Raw genomic sequence first — 23,649 nt, 5'->3', positions numbered from 1 at the left:
AAAGAAATAGTGCCTGAAAAGTGCCCCTCAAGCTATTCCAATGTGAAACTTTGAGTACTTTCACACTGGGGTGGTGCGCTTGCAGGACGGGAAAAAAAATCCTGCAAGCAGCATCTTTGGAACGGTGGGGGAGCGGTGTATAAAGCACTCCTCCACCGCCCCCTGCCCTTTGAAATGAATCGGCAGTGCTGCTGAAGCCCCTGCAAAGCACTTCCGCAGCGCCACAATGCAGGCGCAATTAACCATTTCTTCGCCCGCTACCGGGGGCTAAAAGTGCCCCTGCTAGCGGCCGAAAAAGCGTAGATATTACAGCCGTAAAGTGCCGCTATAACAGCGTTAAGCAGATTTTTACTGCTAATGCCTGCTCCGCCCCAGTGTGAAAGGGGTCTGGCTCTGCACATACTCAGTTTGGTTTGTATTGCTTGAGAGTGCATGTGATAAGCACAGGGCTAATCAGCACTGTCCAGACAGGGTCAGGTGTCATGCAGCTTCATAGACTGTTAACTCCTCCTACAAGTTCTAACCAGTGCTTGGTCTGGCACTGATAGACGTCACAAGACTGCTATATACTAGGGCTGTGCAAATTAACTTTGAATTAATCGATTAATCTTTAATTTTTTGGATCGATCAAAATCTTTTTGATCGATTTTAAAATTCTTTTGATTGGTACTCACCTCTCCGCCGGCTTTCAGGGAGTTCCGTCGGAGATCCAGTAACGTCACGGACACCGGCGGGGCTTGCCGTGTCCATCTGAAGGGCTCCTTTGCTGTGCCTTCATATCTGTATGCCGGCGGGACCTTCCTATCTGCCACACGCAAGGGCTGTTACACTTCCTTCTATCACTTCCCTCTATCAACCTGGGATTCTACAGCCATCCACTGGGAGTTGTGATAGTTCCCTTCATGGGACATCTACATTCCGACGGACTGATGTTAACCTCTCCTCATCTGGATTCAGCAGTGGTATCGTTGTACACATTTTTATACCAGTATCATACTTGGCTACATGTTTTTATGACTGCTTTTGGTACCGTTTGGTATTACTCACACCATTTTTACAGTTTATGTAGCTACATCGATTTTATCTCCAAGGAGATCAGCTAAAAGTAGTTGGATCTTTATGTGCGTTATAATTAATTGAAATTAGTCGATTAATCGATTAAAAACAAAACGATTAATCGAACAGAACAATTTTGATCAGTAACAGCCCTACGATATACTACCGATGGGGAAAAAAAGGTGTTTATATTTACTAAAATAATTGCATTTCCATGTTCTGTGTACTGTAGGAGACCAGATATAGTGAATGCAGGGTCCTGGGTTTAGTAACACTTTAATTTAATTATAGACCTGTTAGAGCCGGTTCACACTGGGGCGACTCGTCAGGCGACTCAGCCGCCTGACAGGTCGTGTCCCGTTCTTTTCAATAGAACTGTTCTAAAAGGAGCGACGCAAGTCGCTCTGACTTAAAAAAAGGTTCTTGTACGACTTTGGTGGCGACTCGGGGCGACTTGCATTGACTTCAATACAGAAGTCATTTTGCAAGTCGCTTCTGAAGTCGTCTTCAGGTCGCCTTGCCGAGTCGCCCCCAAAGTCATGCCGCCCCAGTGTGAACCGACTCTTAAAGAGGAGATTGGATAGATCTGTGTTTAAACAAGGATTCCCCTGTTTTTTATATTTTGCCTTTTACATTAATGTATTTTTTGCTCAGTGACTAATCTGTCTTATTTAAAGCTTATTTGGAAATTATCATATTTTTTTTTTTTATGTATGTACATCTGCAGCGGCAGAAATGCGCAATATGGGAGAAGATCTTTTTTTCAGCACATTTGAAATCATTTTGTAGGTCAGCATAGGATGGGTTGTATGAGGATACGTTACAATGAGGTTAATCCACTACATTAATATAAAGCTCAGTGACTGTGTATTTAACTTCTTTCTATAATAGCATATTATAGCTCAGGGAAGAAAGATCATTGTTAGCCTGGTAACCAAAGAGACATTTTTAATTCTTTAATTATTGAATTAAACGCAGGTTCCTCAGTCTTCACATTCTCTGCTTGTCATGTGCATACGTTTTCAGGCGTTTGTAAATACTGCCCATCCCGGTGCAATAGTTCTGCAGTTTGCACTCTAAAGTAACTTCCACCACAAGTAATGCACATCATTCTAAAGCCTCGTACACACACGATCTTTTGGGTGCCCATGTTGACGAGGACAAGGGCCTCTTCCAAATAACCCTGGCCATTGGTTGTCTGGGTCCATGGGCGGGCAGCTTTTTGGAATCTGGAAGCCCCCTTTAACAAGGGGGCCCCCAGATTCCGTCCTCCCACCCTTTGTGAATGAGTATGGGGTACATTGTACCCCTACCCATTCACCTAAAAAAAAAAATGTGGCAAATAAAACGCAGTATACAGGTTTTTAAAGTACGGTAATTTTATTATGGCAGCTCTGGCGTCTCTTCTGACTTCTTCTCCGGCTCTTCTGCCTCCTCCACTGACGTCTTCTGCCTGCTGGTTCTTCTCCCCTCTCTGGGTCTTCTCCCTCTGTCTGCTGTCTTCTGCCTCTGACTCAAGGCTCTCTCCCGCTCTAATGCTGGGTGCACAGTGTGCCACTACTTATACTGGCATGGGGCGGGGTCTACTTCTTGGTGTACTTTTATATATCAGAGGTAACTAGACGGGAAACTGTTGTTTTTAGTACAGGAGGGGAGGATCGGGGAACTGACAGGCAGAGAGGGGAGGACGACAGAGAAGCACATAGGACTAGAGGGCTACGGCTAACAAAGGCATGTGCTCTGACCAGGGTGCCAATTATCGTGGTCAGTTTACAGGGGGGGAGGGTATAGCCAGGCAGAATCATCCAGCTATTACAGGTGATACAGGGGGCCAAATAGCACAGCACAAGCACTGTGCTGTATAACCTGCTTTAAGGGAACAGGATCAATATTTTTATTTTTTGGGGGGTTAACAAATGCTTTAGCATCTGGTCAGCACTTCTTTCAAATTTATTAACGTTTTGTGCAGCACTTGCTAAAGCAAAAAAAAAAACGTAGAAACGACAAGATTTGGGAAGCATTGCCAGCTGGCATGGAAATGCATGTTCCTTGAGGAGTCACAGGTTGTATGTGGGTAACTGAGCACACCAGCTACACAAGAAGCATTGTTGTAGGAATTTCTCATTGCATGTGATTGTTGTGATCCAACTGTGTGTAATTTAATTGCTGTGAGGCTTCTTTTGTAACTTACATCATAGTATACCAATTGTTCCACGTGTTTAGTGATCAATTGTTAAATTGGCTAAAATGAGAATCGCAATTTTTTTGCTTAGAAGATAGATCACGATTCTTGTGGCGTAACATTATATTTCACATTAAAACCAAAAAAATTGGGCTAACTTTACTGTTTCGTTTTATTAATTTTTTTATTCGTTGAAGTGTATTTTTTCCCCAAAAAATTGCATTTGAAAGACCGCTGGGCAAATACAGTTTGACATAAAATATTGCAGAAATTGCCATTTTATTCCCTAGGGTCTCTGCTAAAATATATATAATGTTTGGGGGTTCCAAGTAATTTTCTATCAAAAAATTTTGATTTTAGCTTAAGTGTCAGAAAAAGATTTAGGGCCGGATTCAGATACATTGCAGTATCTGTCGGCGCGGCGTAACGTATCACATATACGGTACACCGCCGTAACTTAGGGCGCAAGTTCCGTATGCAGAAACAACTTGCGCCCTTAGTTACGGCGGCGTAACTTATGTGTGTCGGTGTAAGCCCACCTAATTCAAATTGGGATGATGTGGGCGTGTTTTATGAAAATTCACTGTGACCCCACGTATTTGACGTATTTTACCAACGGCGCATGCGCCGTTCGTGAAAAAATCCCAGTGTGCATGCTCGAAATTACGCCGCAAGTCGTCATTGCTTTAGATGTGAACGTAACTTACGTACAGCCCTATTCGCAAACGACTGACGCAAACGACGTAAAATTTTCAAAAGTGGACGCGGGACGCCTCATATAGTAGGGGTAACTTTACGCCGGAAAAAGCCTAACGTAAACGACGTAAAAAAATGCGCTGGCCGGACGTATGTTTCTGAATCGGCGTATCTACCTAATTGGCATATTCATCGCGTAACTATACGGAAGCGCCACCTAGCGGCCAGCATAAATATGCAGCCTAAGATACGACAGTGTAAGACAATTACGCCGGTCGGATCTTAGGGAAATCTATGCGTAACTGATTCTCTGAATCAGTCGCATAGTTACGACCACGCACACTCAGAGATACGACGGCGTATCCGGAGATACGCCGTCGTATCTCCTTTCTGAATCCTGCCTTTACACACAGACATTTTGCTCTAAGAAGGAATTTAGTTACAATGGGGCATATTCTTAAAGATCTGAGGCGGCGGAACGTATGTCCTTTACGTTACGCCGCCGCAAGTTTAAGTGGCAAGTGCCTGTTTCCCAAACCACTTACCTGTAAACTTGCGGCGGCGTCGCGTAAAGTCCACCCGCGAAAGCCCTCCTAATTCAAATGATCCTGGTAGGGGGCGTGGATCATTTAAATTAGGCGTGCTCCTGCGCCGATCATAATGCGCATGCTCCGTCGGGTAAATTACCCGACGTGCATTGCGCTAAATGACGTCTCACGGACGTCATTTGTTTTGACTGTAACGTAAATGGCGTCCAGCGCCATTCACGGACGACTTACGCAAACGACGTTAAATTTTCAAATTTCGGCGCGGGATCGACGGCCATACTTAACATTGAGTACGCCACCTAGGGGGCATGTTTATCTTTACGCCGCGTATCGCTTACGGAAACGACGTTAAAACACTACGGCGGGCAAGCGTACGTTAGAGAATCGGCGTGACTAGTCATTTGCATATTCTACGCTGACCGCCACCTAGCGGTCAGTGTAAATATTGCAGCCTAAGATACAACGGCGCAGGCCGTCGTATCTTAGGCATGTTTAAGTGTATCTCAGTTTGAGAATACACTTAAACATAGGATCGGACTTACGTCGGCGTATCTGCTGATACGCCGGCGTAAATTATTTGAGAATATGGCTCAATGTTTCATGTTACAAACTTGGCAGACTGCCCAGATTTTTTTCTTTACAAGAAGTTTATCCCTTTGATATAAGAAGGAAGCGTTGGTTACAATGTTTCCTGTTAGGAACTTGGCAGACTGCCTGGATATTTTCTTTTGACAGCTGATTAGTCTCTCCACTTGTTTATATGAAAGAATCGGCAAACTGCATTGGAGATCATCAGGGGGTTGAATCGAGATCATGATTTTTAAACGATTAATTGTGCAGCTCTAATTGCTACACTTGGAGGCGCCTCTTCTTTTTTATATTCAGTTGTGACATGACGCTACTCTTATATCAAGACATCGCTTGTATATCAAGTCAAAAGTTGCTCTCAATCCAAGGTTTTGCTGTATGTGATTGTCCTAGGTTCTTATACTTCTGCACAGCAAGCCACGTTGTGCCTAAATGAAGGCGAATGGCAATTGGCAGAGCTGTGTATTTTACAGCTTCATTTTAATTTGCATTGTTCCCTTGTAATAGAGTTTGGTAACAAATGAAGATGTGGTGTAGCACTTTGTTTTTATACCGTCACTGAATTACTGTGAATTCTCTTGGCAGGAAAACGTCTCCTTGGCTGATATTTTGTCACTACGGGATAACTGTCTCACTGAGCAGGACATTTGGGCAATCTGCCTGGAATGCTGCTATTCCATGAAGGACATCTCTCACGCAGCCATCTTCCAGACTCTGTGTATTACACCAGACACACTGGCCTTTAACACCAGCGGCAACGTCTGTTTTATGGAGCAGCTTAGCGGTAAGTCTCTGTCGCTGGGTCCAGCCAAGTCCCACAGCAGTTTTTTTTCAATGACAAAAGTGCATCATTTATGAAATTCTCATGAAATAAACACAAAGCAATAGTGTTGCGCTGCAAACGGCACCACTGCAAGCATGTCAAGGCAGTATATTAAAAAAATGAAACCTGTCTTTTGAAATATTGAAACATACAATTGTGTGACAGCGTTTTTCTTTCAAGGATCGGTAAAGATCAGTTTCCTTCATGTAAACAAGCTGCTAATATGACAGCCTTGGCATATGTATGAAGGGTCGGGGGTAGGAGGTGTTTCTTTTCTCTGTGTGCATATTTAGGCTGCACAGCCTTAAAGTGGATGTAAACCCAACTGAACAATAAAAAGAGGATTGCTCAGCGCTGGATTAACTCTGTCACAGATGATAGGAAATCTTATTCTCTACATTGTGACATAAAAAAATATATATATTTTTGGGGTTTACATCCACTTTAACCACTTAACCCCCGGACCATATTGCTGCCCAAAGACCAAAGCACTTTTTGCGATTAGGCACTGCGTTGCTTTAACTGACAATTGCGCGGTCGTGCGACGTGGCTCCCAAACAAAATTGGCGTCCTTTTTTCCCCACAAATGGAGCTTTCTTTTGGTGGTAATTGATCACCTCTGCGATTTTTAGTTTTTGCGCTATAAACAAAAATAAAGCGACAATTTTGAAAAAAATGAATATTTTTTACTTTTTGCTATAATAAATATCCCCCAAAAATATATAAAAAAACATTTTTTTTCCTCAGGTTAGCCGATGACGTATTCTTCTACATATTTTTCGTAAAAAAAAATTTGCAATAAGCGTTTATTGATTGGTTTGCGCAAAAGATATAGCGTTTACAAAATAGGGGGTATTTTTATGGCATTTTTATTAATATTTTTTGTTTACTAGTAATGGCGGCAATCAGCGGGGTTTTTTTTTCGGTACTGCGACATTATGGCGGACACTTCGGACACTTTTGACACATTTTTGGGACCGTTGGCATTTTTATAGCGATCAGTGCTAAAAAAAATGCATTAGATTACTATAAAAATGCCACTGGCAGTGAAGGGGTTAAGTATGTTCCCTGGGTGTGTTCTAACTGTAGGGGGGGTGGCCTCACTAGGGGAAATTACTGATCTTCTGTTCATACATTGTATGAACAGAAGATCAGCATTTCTCCCCCTGACAGGACCGGGAGCTGTGTGCAACACGCTTGGAAATGTAGGAATCCAAAGATCGGGACTTGCCACCACCTGAACAGGTATGTTTTTGCAGAGAGGTTATCTTTAAAAAGGTTGTTTGTTTGTATATTTTATTCCGCAGTAACGGAATTCGGGCTCCATTTACAAAGTAGTATCTTACCAAATCTGAGTATGCGGTAAGATAATGCACAGCGGTTTCCCCCCAAAAAAATTGAATTCACTAAAAAACGCTAATAAAATTCCACATGCAATATTTTTTTGAAGTGATGCATTACTTTTGTAGTGAAAGCTTGCAGTAATTTAACAAACTGGGATCTGGGGACCTCCTTGTTAAAGAGGGATTCCAGATTTTGATACCTCCCCATCCACAGAGGCCCAAGACCATGCCTAAGTTGTGGGGAGCCCCCCTGCCCCAAAGCAACCCCCCATGTCGAGGGCATGTGGTCTGGTATGGTTCAACCCCCCCCCCCTTTCCTGACCTGCCAGGCTGCGAGCTCGGATAATGGTCTGCTATGGATTAAGGGGGGGTGCCACACTTTTTTTTTTTCTCTATTTTATTGCCAACTATTTTTTATTGTTTGTTTTATATTAAGGTGTCAGTGAGGAACCCTGCTGACAGCTGACGACTCATCGGTTGTTAAAATAAGTGTGTGTGTGTACATGTGTATATGTTATATTTATATATATAAAATCTCTATCTCTAATTTATTTTCCCCCCATCATACTTACCTTGGTCGATGTAGCATCGGACCGATGCTGCATCTGTCCTCTGTCGCCTCTGCACTGAGAACCAAGTGACCGAACATCTCTGATGAGCTGTGGAGGGGCGGGAGTCTAAGTCTCTCAACTCGCTGAGGGGCTAAGACGGGTATTGGTCCTGTGACGTCAGCAGAGAGCTGACTTTAGCTCGCTTTCTGCTGAAAATGGGTCATAGGAGTCCAAATGAATTGCACTCCTGTGACCCATAGGGGAAGCCCAGCCAAACGAGCTCAGGCTGGACTTTTTATTTAAGGATGTGGCCGCCTGCTCCTTAACAACCCTGACAGTTACTGGTTGTTAAGGACGCCGGCAGGTGCTGGCTCCTTAACCAGTTAAAATCCAGCACATTCCTTAAATACCGCATGCCTGGATCACTACCTAATTGCCGCATGCATTTATTTCCTTTTGAGAATTGACTTTAGCGGCTTTTTAATGCAGCATTTACTGAGCGTTTTTGCTTTTTTTGCAACAGTGAAGTGACAGTTTCAAGATCAAATGTCGCATTTGGCAAAATGTGTTGGATCACCCAAGTTCTTCCACCCCAGAATCGCTCATCCATGTCTTTATGGACCTTGCTTCGTGCTCTGGTGCACAGTCATGTTGGAACAGGAAGGGGCCATCCCCAAACTGTTCCCACCAAATTGGGAGCATTAAATTGTCCAAAATGTCTTAGGCCGCGTACACATGGTCGGTCAAAACCGATGGAAACGGACTGAAGGACCTTTTCATCGGTCCAAACCGACCGTGTGTGGGCCCCATCGGTCAGTTATCCTTCGGTCCAAAAATTTAGAACTTGCTTTAAAATTCAACTGATTGACGCCTAATCGATAGGTCAAAACCGATGGTTGGTACACAAAAGCATCGGTTAAAAACCTGCACATGCTCAGAATCAAGTCGACGCATGCTTGGAAGCATTGAACTACATTTCTCTCTGCACGTCGTTGTGTTTTACGTCACCGCGTTGGCTTGATCGTTTTTTTTAACTGATGGTGTGTAGGCACATAAGACCATCAGTCAGCTTCATCGGTTAACCGATGAGAACGGTCCTTCGGACCATTCTCATTGGATGGACTGATCGTGTGTACAGGGCTTTAGTGTGCTGACGCCTTAAGAATTCCCTTCACTGGAACTAAGGGGCCAAGCCCAATCCCCTGAGAAACAACCCCACACCATAATCCCCCCCTCCACCAAATGATTTTGACAAGTGCACAAAGCAAGGTCCATAAAAACATGGATGAGTGAGTTTGGGGTGGAGGAACTTGACTGGCCTGCACAGAGTCCTGACCTCAACCCAATAGATTACCTTTGGGATGAATTGGAGAGGAGACTGTGAGCCATTTCTTCTCGTCCACATCAGTGCCTGACCTCACAAAAGCTCTTCTGGAAAATGGTCAAACATTCCCATAGACGCACTCCTAAACCTTGTGGACAGCCTGCCCAGAAGAGTTGAAGCTGTCATAGCTGCAAAGGGAGGGCCAAATCAATATTGAACCCTATGGACTAAGACTGGGATGCCATTAAAGTTCATGTGCGTGTAAAAAAAGGCAGGTGTCCCAATACTTTTGGTAATATAGTGTATATTTGTTTACTATGCACAGATAGAAAAAAAAAAGATTTCTTTTAAAGGGTTACAGGTTAATACGAGGCAATATATTAGTAGTCAATGCAGATTTTGCACTCTACTTCTAGTATTTTCTACTGTGGATCTATCGCATAACGCATCCAATTGCACTGGAATGAGCAATGTTTGCAGCCTGTTGTGTAATATCTGTCAGAACCGTTGCTGTCTGCCCAAGACTTGAAATATTTTTCCTTGTTAAGCCAAGTGCTGCCCACTGTTCCAAAGATGCTTAGCTGGAGGCCTGAAGAGTGTACTCCCATTTAGCACTAACTTGGCAGCCGTCCTGTCTAACGGAAAAAAAAACCCTTACTTCTCTAAAGTGGAAGACTTGCCCTAGAATGACTGACTTAAAGTGGATGTAAACCCCAAATGTAGAGAATAAGATTTCCTTTCATCTGTGACCAGTCTTGCCACACAGAGTTAATCCAGCTCTCAGCAATCCTCTTTTATTGTTCAGTGAGATAAAACGGACTTACAGAGAAAAACCTTAGTCCGTTCCGCCCCCTTACTGTGAGTGACAGGTTATTTACATATATCGTGCACTAGCTTGGAGACAGGCATTATTTTTTAATTCCCACCCCCACTCATTTTCTGAAGTCATGTGGTTACTTTTCTGGATTTTGACTGGATGTTGGGGATCATAGCAGAATTCAGTGTAAGGGGAGTGTAGAGGTGGGTGGGGAGTCTACTGACATCACGACTCCACCCACAGAGCTCCGGACAACAGATCCACCCACAGAATCTGCAGTTTTTCAGTTCTTATAACAGACAGAGGGGAGACATTTGACAGGTAAGGATACATGCAGGAGGCATGTATATCCTTATAGATCAGCACTATGGCAGTAGTTTAGAAAGGATGAGAGTGGCTTTACATCCACTTTAATGGTTCGAGCCGTCTATGGCCGGCCAAAGTCTATGACAGGCTGCAGCTGGACGAGGCTCAACGCTTTACCGAATGATACTTGCATTTAAGGCGCCCTGTGATTTCAGAAGACCTGCATTTTGCGTTTTCATCTCTGAACACATAGGGATAGATTTGCTAAAGGCAAATAGGCTGTGCTATTGCAATTACAATTGCTCCAGAGCTTAGTCAATGCTGAGAAGCTCTGCTGACATCCATCATCCAATCAAGTGCAAGGGAAAAAAAATGTTTTTATCTACCCTGCGTGTGATTGGGTATGCTGTGCAGAGTGAAGCTTTACCTCATTTACTAATCTCTGGAGAAACTGCACTGGCAAAGTACACAGTCTATTTGCCTTTAATAAATCCACCTCATGGGGCCATAAATGTGGGCAACACTCAGTACAGCGTTCAGCCCCATCCAGCTGCAGCCTGTCATAGATTTTGACATCCTACAGGCACTGGGGCTAGATGCCGCACCTGCGTCCGTCCGCCGACCCCGGCACACTAAGGCTGCATTCACACCTTGGCGTATTTACGCCCGACGCTCGTGCCGCTGGAGGGGTGATTTAACATTGATGTTTATGGAGATGGTTCACATCTCCACGCCGAACTCCATACGCCTGAAGCTCAAAACAAGTCACGGGCCCTTTTTTTTCAGGCGGCTTTCAGCGTTCGGCATAGACAACAATGTTTTGTTAAAAAAAAAAAAGGTTAAAACGACTCGTTTTGTCGCGGCAAATCGCGGAACAATACGCCGCAATTTGTCGCTGCAAAATACGCCGTGTTATAGTGTGAATGCAGACTGAAGCCCTGTAAGGGACACAATGTAGCTAGGTCTAGGTGGGCTCTATACCGGAAAACAAATACATTTGCAAGATTTATAAAGAGAAATAAAAGACATCAGTCTGCTTTGTACCACAACATAGGCGGTGGAGATGAAACCCCCACATGTAAAGTGATGTCTTAATATCGGATATTACATTAAATATTCACTGTGATGTGTTTTTTGCATATTTTAAATGTTCTTTCCTCTGATCTGGTTTATGAATGGCGTGTTTTCTGTCAGTTTGACACAAACTACAAAGTATTCAGTGATCGTCAATAATAAAACTGGGTTACGTTTTCATTTCAGATGATCCCGAAGGCGCTTTTGTACCTCCAGAATTTGATCTGACTGGTAACACTTTAGAGGTAAGTCGTGAGGTGCAGTTTCTTATATATAAAAAAATAAAATAAAGTAGCTGAATTAAATTTTTTAAGTTCATATATAAATACGCACATATACAGTACTTTTACAGTAGTAGTATGTAGTCGCATCTTGATTGCTACTTGTGTAGCCTGCTCTATAGGAAGCCTTTTGTTTATCAATTTATTTGCTACACCTAGCAATTAGTAAAACTAAACCCAAATTACCAATTCTTAGTCTCCATCTGGTGATCCTGCCAGTAAGTCTGTGTTGCTTTTAAACAGAACAAGCTCTCCTACAAATGTAGCAGGTAGAGTGTTGAGACAACAGGGAGGGGTTGTAAAGCTAATTTTTTCCCCCTAAATAGCTTCCTTTACCTTGGTGCAGTCCTCCTTCACTTACCTTATCCTTCGATTTTGCTTTTAAATGTCCTTATTTCTTCTGAGAAATGCTCACTTCCTGTTCTTCTGTCTGTAACTCCACACAGTAATGCAAGGCTTTCTCCCTGATGTGGAGTGTTGTGCTCGCCCCTTCCCTTGGACTACAGGAGAGTCAGGATGCCCACTAACACACAGCTCCTTTCTCTATCTGCAACGTAGAGAGCGTCCTGACTCTCCTGTAGTCCAAGGAAGGGGGCGAGCACCAGGGAGAAAGCCTCGCATTACTGTGTGGAGTTACAGACAGAAGAACAGGAAGTGAGGATTTCTCAGAAGACATAAAGACATTTAAAAGCAAAATGGAAGAATGAGGTAAGTGAAGGAGGACTGCACTAAGGTAAAGGAAGCTAATTAGGAAAAAAAAAATTGTACCTTTACAACCTCTTTAAAGCGGGAGTTCACCCATTTATTAAAAAAAAAATTTTCTCCCCTTAGATTCCTGCTCGTTCGGTCTAGGGGAATCGGCTATTTGTATTAAAATATGAGCTGTACTTACCCGTTTTCGAGACGCATCGTCTCCGTCGCTTCCGGGTATGGGTCTTCGGGAGCGGGCGTTCCTTCTTGATTGACAGTCTTCCGAGAGGCTTCCGACGGTCGCATCTATCGCATCACTCGTAGCCGAAAGAAGCCGAACGTCGGTGCGGCTCTATACTGCGCACCGACGTTCGGCTTCTTTCGGAAAATCGTGACGCGATGGATGCGACCGTCGGAAGCCTCTCGGAAGACTGTCAATCAAGAAGGAACGCCCAGTCCCGCAGCCCATACCCGGAAGCGACGGAGAGGATGCATCTCGTAAACGGGTAAGTACTGCACATATTTTAAAACAAATAGCCGATTCCCCTAGACAAAACGAGCAGGAATCTAAGGGGGAAAAGTGCCCTCTAAGGGTGAACCCCCGCTTTAAGTTGCTGTACAGTATTTGCTTGTGTAACTGGAGTGTTACACAACCCCCCCCCCCCAGACTGACAATGCTGCTGTCCAAAGGTGCCCCCTCTGCTTGTTCATCCAGAGGGGCAGCACTCTAATACAGGAGGTGTGGTACTGGCCAGAATACCTGGTGAAAATGGGGTAAAAAGCCTAAAAAAAGAAAACTAATGCCAAATCTAAAAATAGATGAGCTGCAATATATTAAAAAAAACAAAAAACATTTCTTTTTGGTTTAACCACTTCAGCCCCGGAAAGGATTTGCCCCTTTTTCCCACAAATAAAGCTTCCTTTTGGTGGTATTTGATCACCGTTTTTTATTTTTTGCGCTATAAACAAAAAAAGCGTACATTTTTAAAAAATGGCAATATTTTTTTACTGTTTGCTATAATAAATATCCTAAAAAAATGTAATAGAAAAACTTTTTTTTTCCCCTCAGTTTAGGCCGATATGTATTCTACATATTTTTGGTAAAAAAAAAAAAATCTCAATAAGTGTATATTGATTGATTGGTTTGCGCAAAAGTTATAGCGTCTACAAAATAGGGGAATAGATTTATGGCATTTTTATTATTATTTTTTTTGTTTATTGGTAATGGCGGCGATCTGCGATTTTTTATTGTGACTGCGACATTGCGGCGGACACATCGCAAACACTATTTTGGGACCGTTGTAATTTATACAGCGATCAGAGCTATAAAAATCACTGATTACTGCGTAAATGACACTGGCAGGCAAGGGGTTCAACACTAGGGGGCGATCAAGAGGTTAAGTGTGTCCTAGGGAGTGATTCTAACTGTAGGGGGCATGGTCTCACAACAACATAACAGATCACTGCTTCCGATGACGGGGAGCAGTAGATCCCCGTCATGTTGCTAGGCAAAACTGGGAAAAGCATTGTTTACAGGCATCGCTCCGTTTTGCCTCTCCGTGCCACGATCGCGGGACACCGGCAGCCATCGACTCCGCTGGACCCGCGGGCACAGTCACGCAGTGCGCGCCCACTAGCCCGCAAATTAAAGGGGAAGTACAGGTACGCCTATTTGCCCACCACTGCAATTGTGCCGACGTATAGTGGTCGGCAGTGGTTAATGCTGCTTTTAATTCACCAGATAATTCTAGTAACAGAATTGTGCTACTAAAACACATCCACTTCTGGCCCTGTAATATATTTTACATAAAAAGATTTTTCCCTTTCTCCCAAACGTCAAATCTTTTGGAACAAGCAGTGCGTGTTAATTGTGGTCATGTGCACTGCTCTATGCGCACTACAAATCCCATAGTCTATAGTCTACAAAGGAGTGTAAGTTGGCAATGTTGAGCATTAGAGTGCCACATCCAGTAAAATTAAAGGAAAACAAAACTCCCCTTGTGGTGGACTTTTAAGGCACAAATTTCTTAAATATATACACACAGTGCCTTGCGAGTATTCGGCCCCCTTGAACTTTGCGACTTTTTGCCACATTTCAGGCTTCAAACATAAAGATATAAAACTGTAATTTTTTTTGAAGAATCAACAAGTGGGACACAATCATGAAGTGGAACGAAATTTATTGGATATTTCAAACTTTTTTAACAAATAAAAAACTGAAAAATTGGGCGTGCAAAATTATTCGGCCCCCTTAAGTTAATACTTTGTAGCGCCACCTTTTGCTGTGATTACAGATGTAAGTCGCTTGGGGTAGGTCTCTATCAGTTTTGCACATCGAGAGACTGAAATTTTTGCCCATTCCTTTTTGCCCATTACGTCGTTTACGTAAGTCGTACGTGAATGGGGCTGGGCGTACGTTACATTCACGTCGTAGGCATTGAGCCGGCGTATCTTAGGGAGTATATGCAACGTGATTCTGAGCATGTGCGCGCATGCGCCGTTCGTTCGGCCATTCATTTACATGGTTAATTTAAGTGGATCACGCCCACTACCCTCCTACTTTGAATTAGGCGGGCTTACGCCGGCCAAGTTACGTTACGCTGGCGCAAATGTGTGGGAGCAAGTGCTTTGTGAATACGCAACTTGCTTCTCAATGTTACGTCGGCGTAGCACATATGAGATGCGCTACGCCGGCACAAAGGTGCGCCGAGCTAAGTGAATCTGGGCCTGAGAGTTTAATACTACTTTAGTGTAATCACCAGCGGCAAGTGGTCCATTAGGGGCAGAAGGGTGCCGCTTGATTAATCTCTATGTGCTGCCCCCTAATCTCCATGCAGGACGCCGGACGCATGGATTTCTATGAGTTTTTTTTTTTTTTTTTGAAACGCATGATTAGAGCCTGAGGCTCGAATTGGCTTCAAAAAGGTTGGGCTTGGGGCGCAGAGCACTGTGCCCCAAGCCCACTCAGTTGTGACATCAATATTTGCTATTGTCTTCCGGCTTTTCCTCCCGGCAATCAGGACAGGAGGTGGATCTTAAGACCGGATTGGCCGGAAGGAGAAGCCGCTGTTCTATCTGGATAGGCAAACCTAGGTAAACGACCCCCCCCTCCACCCAGACATTGGCACCTTCAGGCCGCTGGTACTTCACTCGGGAGCAGCGTGTCCCACCGCACCGTCATGGATCCGGACAAGGAGCTCTTGTATTGGCAGCAGGCGGTCAACCTCATTCAAGACATGGGCCAGAGGCTCGGTGTATTCTGACGGCACACCGTGACCTGGATGGGGTAAGTGCAGACCCGACTGAGGGGGGGGGGGTTGTTTGCCCAAAAATGGAGTGGCCAACCGACTGACAGGAGGACTAGTGCCATTTCCACACGAGATTGACTATTTTACAGGGATGATGTCCCTTCAACCCAGCCCACATGTACCGTTGGTAAGATACACCAACTGGGGCATAAGACGTCACATTTTACGGTGTTTTGACTGTAATGCGTCACAGCATTTCCTTTGTTTCTTCATGCTGATTTAAAGATTAGGCACAAAGCAGGTTTACTGGCAGTTGAATAATCCCGGATCACACAAGAAAGAGAAAACATGAGAGCTCTTTGTATTGTATCTTCTTGGTGGCCCACCATGGCCATTCTCCTGCTCTGTATATGAGAATGTCTTCTTCTTCATGCAGGCACATATATACTCTCTGGGTGCAACACTGAAAGCAGCAATAGAATTTGTGGTGGACCCGGATTCACAAACGGAATTCTGTCAAGATTTAAACTTAATGCTGGATTCTATGCAACAGGAGAACCCGGCAAACCGACCGGACATTGAGGTAAATGTCAATGTTCTTTATTCACCATAGATGTAGTTGAGTGAGTGAATGCATATCATATATTTTCCCAGATCTTGGCTGTTCATCTGATAAACCGTTTATTATCGTACTTTTGTAGCTGTTTAGTTAAAGCTGAAGTTATTTCTGCTTAGATTTGCCTTTCCTTCTTGCCCCCCCCCCGATTGGGTTTTACTTCCTCTTTTTAACCCTGCAAAGCAAAAGCATAATAGGCTAGTATGCAAAGCAATGTCCCAGAGGTCCCTGCTGCTGGCCGCGTCCATCTTCACCCCTTTTCCTTCCGGGGCAGTGGACTCCGTCTCCGTGACTGGTCGGAGTCTCGTGACGTCACTCACACGCACGTGCGCAGAAGCCGACAGTCACGGCACGGGCCCTTTAAAAATGGCACGACCCTGCCCTTTTCTCAGTGTGAATGCACCAATGAAATTGGCATGAGTGTATATGGTAAATATCTCCTAAACCGTGCAGGTTTAGGAGATATTTTCAGTAATATATAGGCTTACCTGTAGGGAAAAGTGGTGTGTGTGTGTAAGGCCTCGTACACACGACCGAACATGTCCGCTGAAACTGGTCCGTCGGACCAGTTCCCGCGGACATGTTCGGTCGTGTTTAGGGCCGACCGAACAATTTTCCGGCCGACCGAACAGGTTTCCAGCGGACAACTGTTTCTTAGCATGCTAAGAAACATGTCCGCTGGAACCATGTCCGCCGGTCAGTATGACTCATCGGACATGTCCGCTGGCCCGAGAACCCGCGCATGACGTCGAAGTGATTCGACGCATGCGTGGCAGCATTGAACTTCCGGGTTCGTGCACGTCGCCGCCGTCACGTCACCGCGTATTCTGTCCGCAGGGATTTTGGTTTGATGGTGTGTATAACCATCAGACCAAAATCTCCGAGCGGACATGTCCGATGAAAACGGTCCGCGGACCATTTTCATCGGACAGGTCCGCTCGTCTGTACGCGGCCTCAGGGTTTACAACCACTTTAAGGAGCTGGCACACCCCATGGTTTGTCACCATTATCCAACTCCTGTAGAGTCAGTTCGGCCCGTCCCCTCTCCTCCCCTCACTTTCTTGGGGGGGGGGGGCGATGCTCTCGGCTGTCCCTCCCAGTCTTTCTGGTGGTAGCATCGCTACTGCTTAAAGGGGTTGTAAAGGTAAATGATTTTTTACCTTAATGCATCCTATGCATCAAGGTGAAAAAACATTTGACAGCACCGGCCCCCCCAGCCCCCGTTTTACTTACCTCAGCCCTCGAAAGTCCCGGGCGCGTCCTCGTCATTCTGTTTGGTTCCCAGCCTGGCCGTTGATTGGCTAGGCTGGACGGATTGATAGCAGCGCAGCCATTAGCTGGCGCTGCTGTCAATCACAGCGGATGACGCAGCGCGCCGGGGGGCGGGGCCTAGTGATGCAGTCAGCGGCTATGGCCGCCGCTGTATCACGGGGGCGTGCTCGCAAAAGCTTTCCACCATGCGAGGGAGCTCGCATGAAGGTGGAAAGCTTCTGCGAGGAGGAGCTGAGACAGCTGCCGAGGGACCCCAGAAGACATGGATCGGGCCACTCTGTGCAAAACGAGCTGCACAGTGGAGGTAAGTATAACATGTTTGTTATTTTACCCCCCCAAAAAAATCTTGCCTTTAGTGTTCCTTTAAGGCCCTGTACACACGACCGGTTCATCCGATGAGAATGGTCCAACGGACCGTTTTCATCGGTCCACCGCTGAAGTGGCCTGATGGTCTGATGTGTGTACACACCATCAGTTCAAAAACCGATCGGTCAAACCGTGGTGACGTAAAACACACGACGTGCTGAAAAAAACGAAGTTCAATGCTTCCAAGCATGCGTCGACTTGATTCTGAGCATGCGCAGGTTTTGAACCGATGCTTTTGTGTACTAACCATCGGTTTGGCCCGATCGGTCAGCTGTCCATCGGTTCGATTTTAAAGCATGTTTTAAAATTTTGGACCGAAGGACAACAGACCGATGGGCCATACACACTGTCGGTTTGGACCGATGAAACTGAACCTCGGTCCATTCTCATCGGTTTTGTCCGACCGTGTGTACGGGGCCTAAGAGGAGCTGGAGCATGCTGACCACCAAGGAGATACTGGGGGGAGATGAAAATAGAAGAGGAAGCACTCGCATTACCATATCCGTAAATTAGAGGGAAACAAAAAATAGGGGTACTAGAAAAGTAACCCTAGGTCGGACTTTATAGGCATAGAAAACAATGGAGAGGTAGAAAAATATTACAAAGTTTATTGAAAAAAGTACATATAAATTGGGCATTCAAAAAACATTTAAAATCATATAAAATGATCCAGAGTATACAGTGAGTCCTTGTGCGTCAACTCGTTTCACCGTTGGACTTCATCAGGACACATTCAAGGTTCAAAGATGGCAAAGAAAACAGATCTCACTGTCTTTTTTAGTAGCGTTGGCCTCATACATAAATATTTGAAACAATGATACATAAAGATGTCTTTCAGCAGGGAGACTAGTTCCAATAGTCTATAGATGAGTAATTTATCCTAATGCTCAATTTTATATGTACTTTTTTCAATAAATATTGTAATATTTTTCTACCTCTCCATAGTTTTCTATGCCTATAAGGTCCGACCTAGGGTTACTTTCCTAGTACCCCTATTTTTTTGATTCACTGGGGGCGAGATATACATGTAGTTATCACTGGTTGTTACAGATGCTGGCGGGCGCTGGCTACATGACGCCCAGTGAAGAGCAGAGCCGGCTCCGGCTGCCATCTTTAACAACCAGTGAATGGTGTCCTTATCAACTGGCGATTTACTTAAGCTGCATTGCGCTAAGTTTTAATGCAATGCTTTTTAAGCGTGCTATGCCTTTTTGAAAAACGTTTTATAAACGCTGCAGTGTGAAAGCGGCCTTTTTTTCTAGCAAAGAGCTGTTCTATAGAACCATTTCACTGTCTTTGTATCTGTGCTTGTTATGATAGAATTAAGGCTTTATTGATCTATAGATGTACAGTATGTGTGAAGCATGCACAATGATCTTTATGGATCTCATATGAAATAAATCTTCTGTGCATACAGAGCATTATATCCCAGTGTGAAGAAAAGCTTGGCTGTTCCTCGGCATCCGTATGTCGAAGTATCTCATCCATCGGGAGAAGGGTCCTCTCCATAGAATCAGTCAGCGCTGTACAAGGTAAATCTTCTGTGATGATGTATCTCATGGATCAATAACTGCAAAAATGAAAATCTATGTAGTGATATAAGAACTCTGGCATAGTCAGATAATCTGATTGTCTATCCTATGCTTCTCTAATTTAACGATCTTTCTCTCCGTACCCTAACCATCATTCTCATGTTCTTGTTGTATTTGGAAGGTAAAATCCATACAGGCTAAAATAAAACATTATTATTATTTTATTTTTTTTAATAGTTTTTTTATGGTTATGTAAAAACGCCCAGACACATTGGATAAGGCATAACCAAATGCTATTGACGTGCATTCTCAAACTACGGAAGTTAACTCTATTTTGGCCAAGACTAGTTCTACAGAAGACTGTTCTTTTCCTTAACCACTTCCATGCCGCGCCTATTCTGGCACTTCTCTCCTTCATGTAAAAATCATAATTTTTTTGCTAGAAAATTACTCAGAACCCACCCCAAAAAAAAAAAAAAAAAAAAAAAAAAAAAAAAATATATATATATATATATATATATATATATATATATATATATATATATATATATATATATATATATATATATATATATATATATATATATATATATATATATATTTAGCAGACACCCTAGGGAATAAAGTGGTGGTCACTGCAACATTTTAGCTCGCATGGTATTTGCGCAATAATTTTTCAAACGCCTTTTTTTGGTGAAAAAATTGTTTAACCGCTTAAGCCCCTGACCAAAATGCAGCTAAAGGCCCAGGCCAGGTTTCGCGATTCGGCACTGCGTCGCTTTAACAGACAATTGCGCGGTCGTGCGACGTGGCTTCCAAACAAAATTGACGTCCTTTTTTCCCCACAAATAGAGCTTTCTTTTGGTGGTATTTGATCACCTCTGCGGTTTTTATTTTTTGCACCATAAACAAAAATAGAGTGACAGTTTTGAAAAAAATTCAATATTTTTTACTTTTTTCTATAATAAATATCCCCCAAAAATATATAAAAAAAACTTTTTTTTCCTCAGGTTAGGCCGATACGTATTCGTCTACATAATTTTGGTAAAAAAAATCGCAATAAGCGTTTATCGGTTGGTTTGCGCAAAATTTATAGCGTTTACAAAATAGGGTATGGTTTTATTGCATTTTTTTATAAAAATCTTTTTTTTTTACTACCAATGGCGGCAATCAGCGATTTTTTTTTCGTGACTGCGACATTATGGCGGACACTTCGAACAATTTTGACACATTTTTGGGACCATTGTCATTTTCACAGCAAAAAATGTGAATGAATTGCATTGTTTATTGTGAAAATGACAGTTGCCGTTTGGGAATTAACCACAGGGAGTTATGTTTCACCTAGTGTGTGTTTACAACTGTAGGGGGGTGTGGCTGTAGGTCTGACGTCATCGATTGTGTCTCCCTATAAAGGGGATGACACGATCGATGACGGAGCCACAGTGAAGAACGGGGAAGCCGTGTTTACATACGGCTCTTCCCGTTCTTCAGCTCCGGTGAGCGATCGCGAGGGGGTGGCTAGAAACGAATAGCCACCCCCTCATCCCGGATCGCTCCTAGACGATTTCCGACCACCGCATGTACCGGGGGGGGTTGGGGTCCGATCGGACCCCCGACCCGCGGAAAGGCAGGGACGTACATGTATGCCCATCTGCCTGTACGTGCCATTCTGTGGACGTATATGTACATGCGGCGGTCGTTAAGTGGTTAATGAATTAAAAAATAAAAAAACAGTAAAGTTAGCCAATTTTTTTTTTTTTTTTTGTATAATGTGAAAGATGATGTTACGCCGAGTAAATAGATACCTAACTTGTCATGCTTTAAAATTGCGCAGACTCGTGGAATGGCGCCAAACTTTGATACTTAAAAATCTCCATAGGCGACCCTTTTTTTTTTTTTTTTACAGGTTTCCAGTTTAGAGTTACAGAGGAGGTCTAGTGCTAGAATTATTTCTCTCTCTCTAACGCACGCGGCGATACCTTGCATGTGTGGTTTGAACAGCGTTTACATATGTGGGCGGGACTTGCGTGCACGTTCGCTTCTAAGTGCGAGCTGCTGGGGACATAGGCGTTTAAAAAAAAAAATGTTTTACTGAATTTTATTTTGACACTTTTTTTTTTTTTTTTTTTTACATATTTTTTTTTTTTGATCACTTTTATTCCTATTACAAGGAATGTAAACATCACTTGTAATGGGAATCTATTGTGACAGGTACTCTTTATGGAGAGATGCGGGGTCAATAAGACCCCACTTCTCTCCACCAGGCTGAAAAGCATGAGATCGTGAAAAAAAAAAAATCACGATCTCATGATTGCGGCTTTGTTTACTTTCGGGTACCCGGACGTCATAACATCGCGCCCGTGCTTCCGACGGTCATAGAGATGACTGGTGACCATCTGGTCACCGGAAATCTCTATGCTCTTCATTCGGCTGGGGCCGATTCATTCTCCGGGCCTCCGATGGCACGGGAGAGCCCAGAGAACGATCAAGCGGCGGAACACAATGCGGAGGATTAACCCCTTAGGTTCCACAGTTGTATAACAAGCATGCTTTACTGCATATACACACTGATTTTACTGTTGTGGGTTTAGTAACACCTTACAAAACCTTACAGCATTTTGGAGATTAATGAGAGAATATAACAAGTAATTGGGTAAAGCTTAAAAAAATAAGAAATTAAGCGCTTACCAGAGCCGTGGCTGTCGGGCTTCAGGTCTCCTCTGAGTCTCAAGCTGAAAGGTCAGACTCAAAGTAAATGTAAATCAGTAAAGGTACCAACTAAAGAATGTGGCATGCAAGCCTGCACAATTATAATGGCTTTAGACTCCAATCAAATCTTACATTTTACAGTGTTTACAGAAATCGCTGCCAAATATGCACTTGGCAGTCTTGGGGGTCTTGCACACTGCTGGTGGTACGCTGCCGGGTACACTTCTGGGCACCACAACAACAGCTGTGTATTTTATTCTGTACTGCTATATGCCCTAATGGACCTCCAACTGTTGCAGAACTACAAGTCCCATGAGGCATTGTAAGGCTGACAGTTGCAGGCATTACAATCACAGGCAGAGGCATGATGGGACTTGTAGTTCCGCAACAGCTTGAGGGCCGCCAGTTTGAGACCGCTGCCCTAATGTATATCTGTGTGGAAGAGCCCTTACCAGTCAATTATTGGTGAACAAAAACTCTTCAGTCTGGACCTACCAGAGACCCAGTTATTTCATCACAGGGTTCCACCATCTTGGCTCTCCTAAGGTCAGTTCTCCACAATTTGTGTTCTGGATGCATTTCTGATGTGTTCTGATCGTTTTTTTTTAAATCTCAATTCAGGACATGTGTGTTCCGATAGGTTTTTGATGCGTTTTGCCAAGTTCCACATTTATTCCATACAGAAAAAAATGCAGCATGTTCTACTTTTGTTGGCTACACTGGAACGCAATGCATCGGTGTGAACTAGAACCATTGGAATACATGGGAAAACAATGTGAATGCATTTTTTATGTAGATTAAAGCGGAACTTCAGTAATTTTGTTATGTTTCCATCTATTAAATCTTCTGCCCTTGTTTTTACTTTGGATAGTAAAACATTTTTTTTCTTCCAGTAAATACCTTATACAGCCCACTTCCTGTTGCTTGTCTAGGCTTATGACCTGTACAGCTCTCTCTTTCACTCTTCTGAGAGTTTGTCAGGAAGGGAGGGGGTGAGTCATAAGAGGGCTAATGAGAGCTGGAGGAAGTGGACTGGCAGCAGCTTCAGCTGCTCACAGGTAAAATGGATGCAGCCAGACTCGGTGGAGGGAGATTTCTGCAGCATATTTGGCAAGTACAGAATCACAGTATATAAAAAATATGCAAAGTGGTTGGAGGAAAGCTTCGGAATGGCAAAGATGTTTTTTTACAAATTATGTGAGCAGACTGCAGTTCCTCTTTAAAACACATTGCACTGCATCTGGTGTGAAGCAAATCTTATAGCGTAGAGAAGGCTAAGCTGTTAGGGAAAATTGACGGGGACAGTCGCCCGCCCGATCGTAGAGTGTGTCTGTGGGCTGCCGCTGCGGGCGGCATCTGAAGGAGTCAAGACGAGTCCTCCCGGTCGCTGCAGCGATACTGATCTGTGCAGTGAGTCACTCTGTCAGTCTCAGTGTGTGACAGACAGTCTCGCTGTCTGACCCGTCCTTGGCTACGTGGCGGCGGCGCCTAAGTGAGGGGACCAGTGGGAGCCCGAAGGCTTTCACACTGAAGCGGTGCGCTAGAAGGACCGCTCCAAAAGTCCTGCTAGCCGCATCTTTGGAGCTGTATCGGAGCGGGGTGTTTACCGCTCCTTCCCATTGAAATC

The 23,649-nt window shown here is 43.9% G+C and overlaps 1 protein-coding gene across 1 annotated transcript in view; it reads left to right on the top strand.

The window, feature by feature from the left end:
- Positions 1 to 23,649, top strand: part of KNDC1 (kinase non-catalytic C-lobe domain containing 1) — a 176,570-nt gene that overhangs the window by 39,347 nt on the left and 113,574 nt on the right. Inside the window, exons 2-5 of the mRNA XM_040361822.1 lie at positions 5,656 to 5,854; positions 11,495 to 11,553; positions 15,964 to 16,110; positions 19,199 to 19,313. Of these exons, the coding sequence (XP_040217756.1) occupies positions 5,656 to 5,854; positions 11,495 to 11,553; positions 15,964 to 16,110; positions 19,199 to 19,313 (520 nt within the window). The remainder of the gene's footprint in view (positions 1 to 5,655; positions 5,855 to 11,494; positions 11,554 to 15,963; positions 16,111 to 19,198; positions 19,314 to 23,649) is intronic.

Source organism: Rana temporaria, chromosome 8 (assembly GCF_905171775.1).
Source record: "Rana temporaria chromosome 8, aRanTem1.1, whole genome shotgun sequence".
In the NCBI taxonomy this organism is placed as follows: Eukaryota; Metazoa; Chordata; class Amphibia; order Anura; family Ranidae; genus Rana; species Rana temporaria.
Note: the sequence above shows the minus strand (reverse complement) of the source record. Positions and strands in the feature narration are given on the sequence as shown.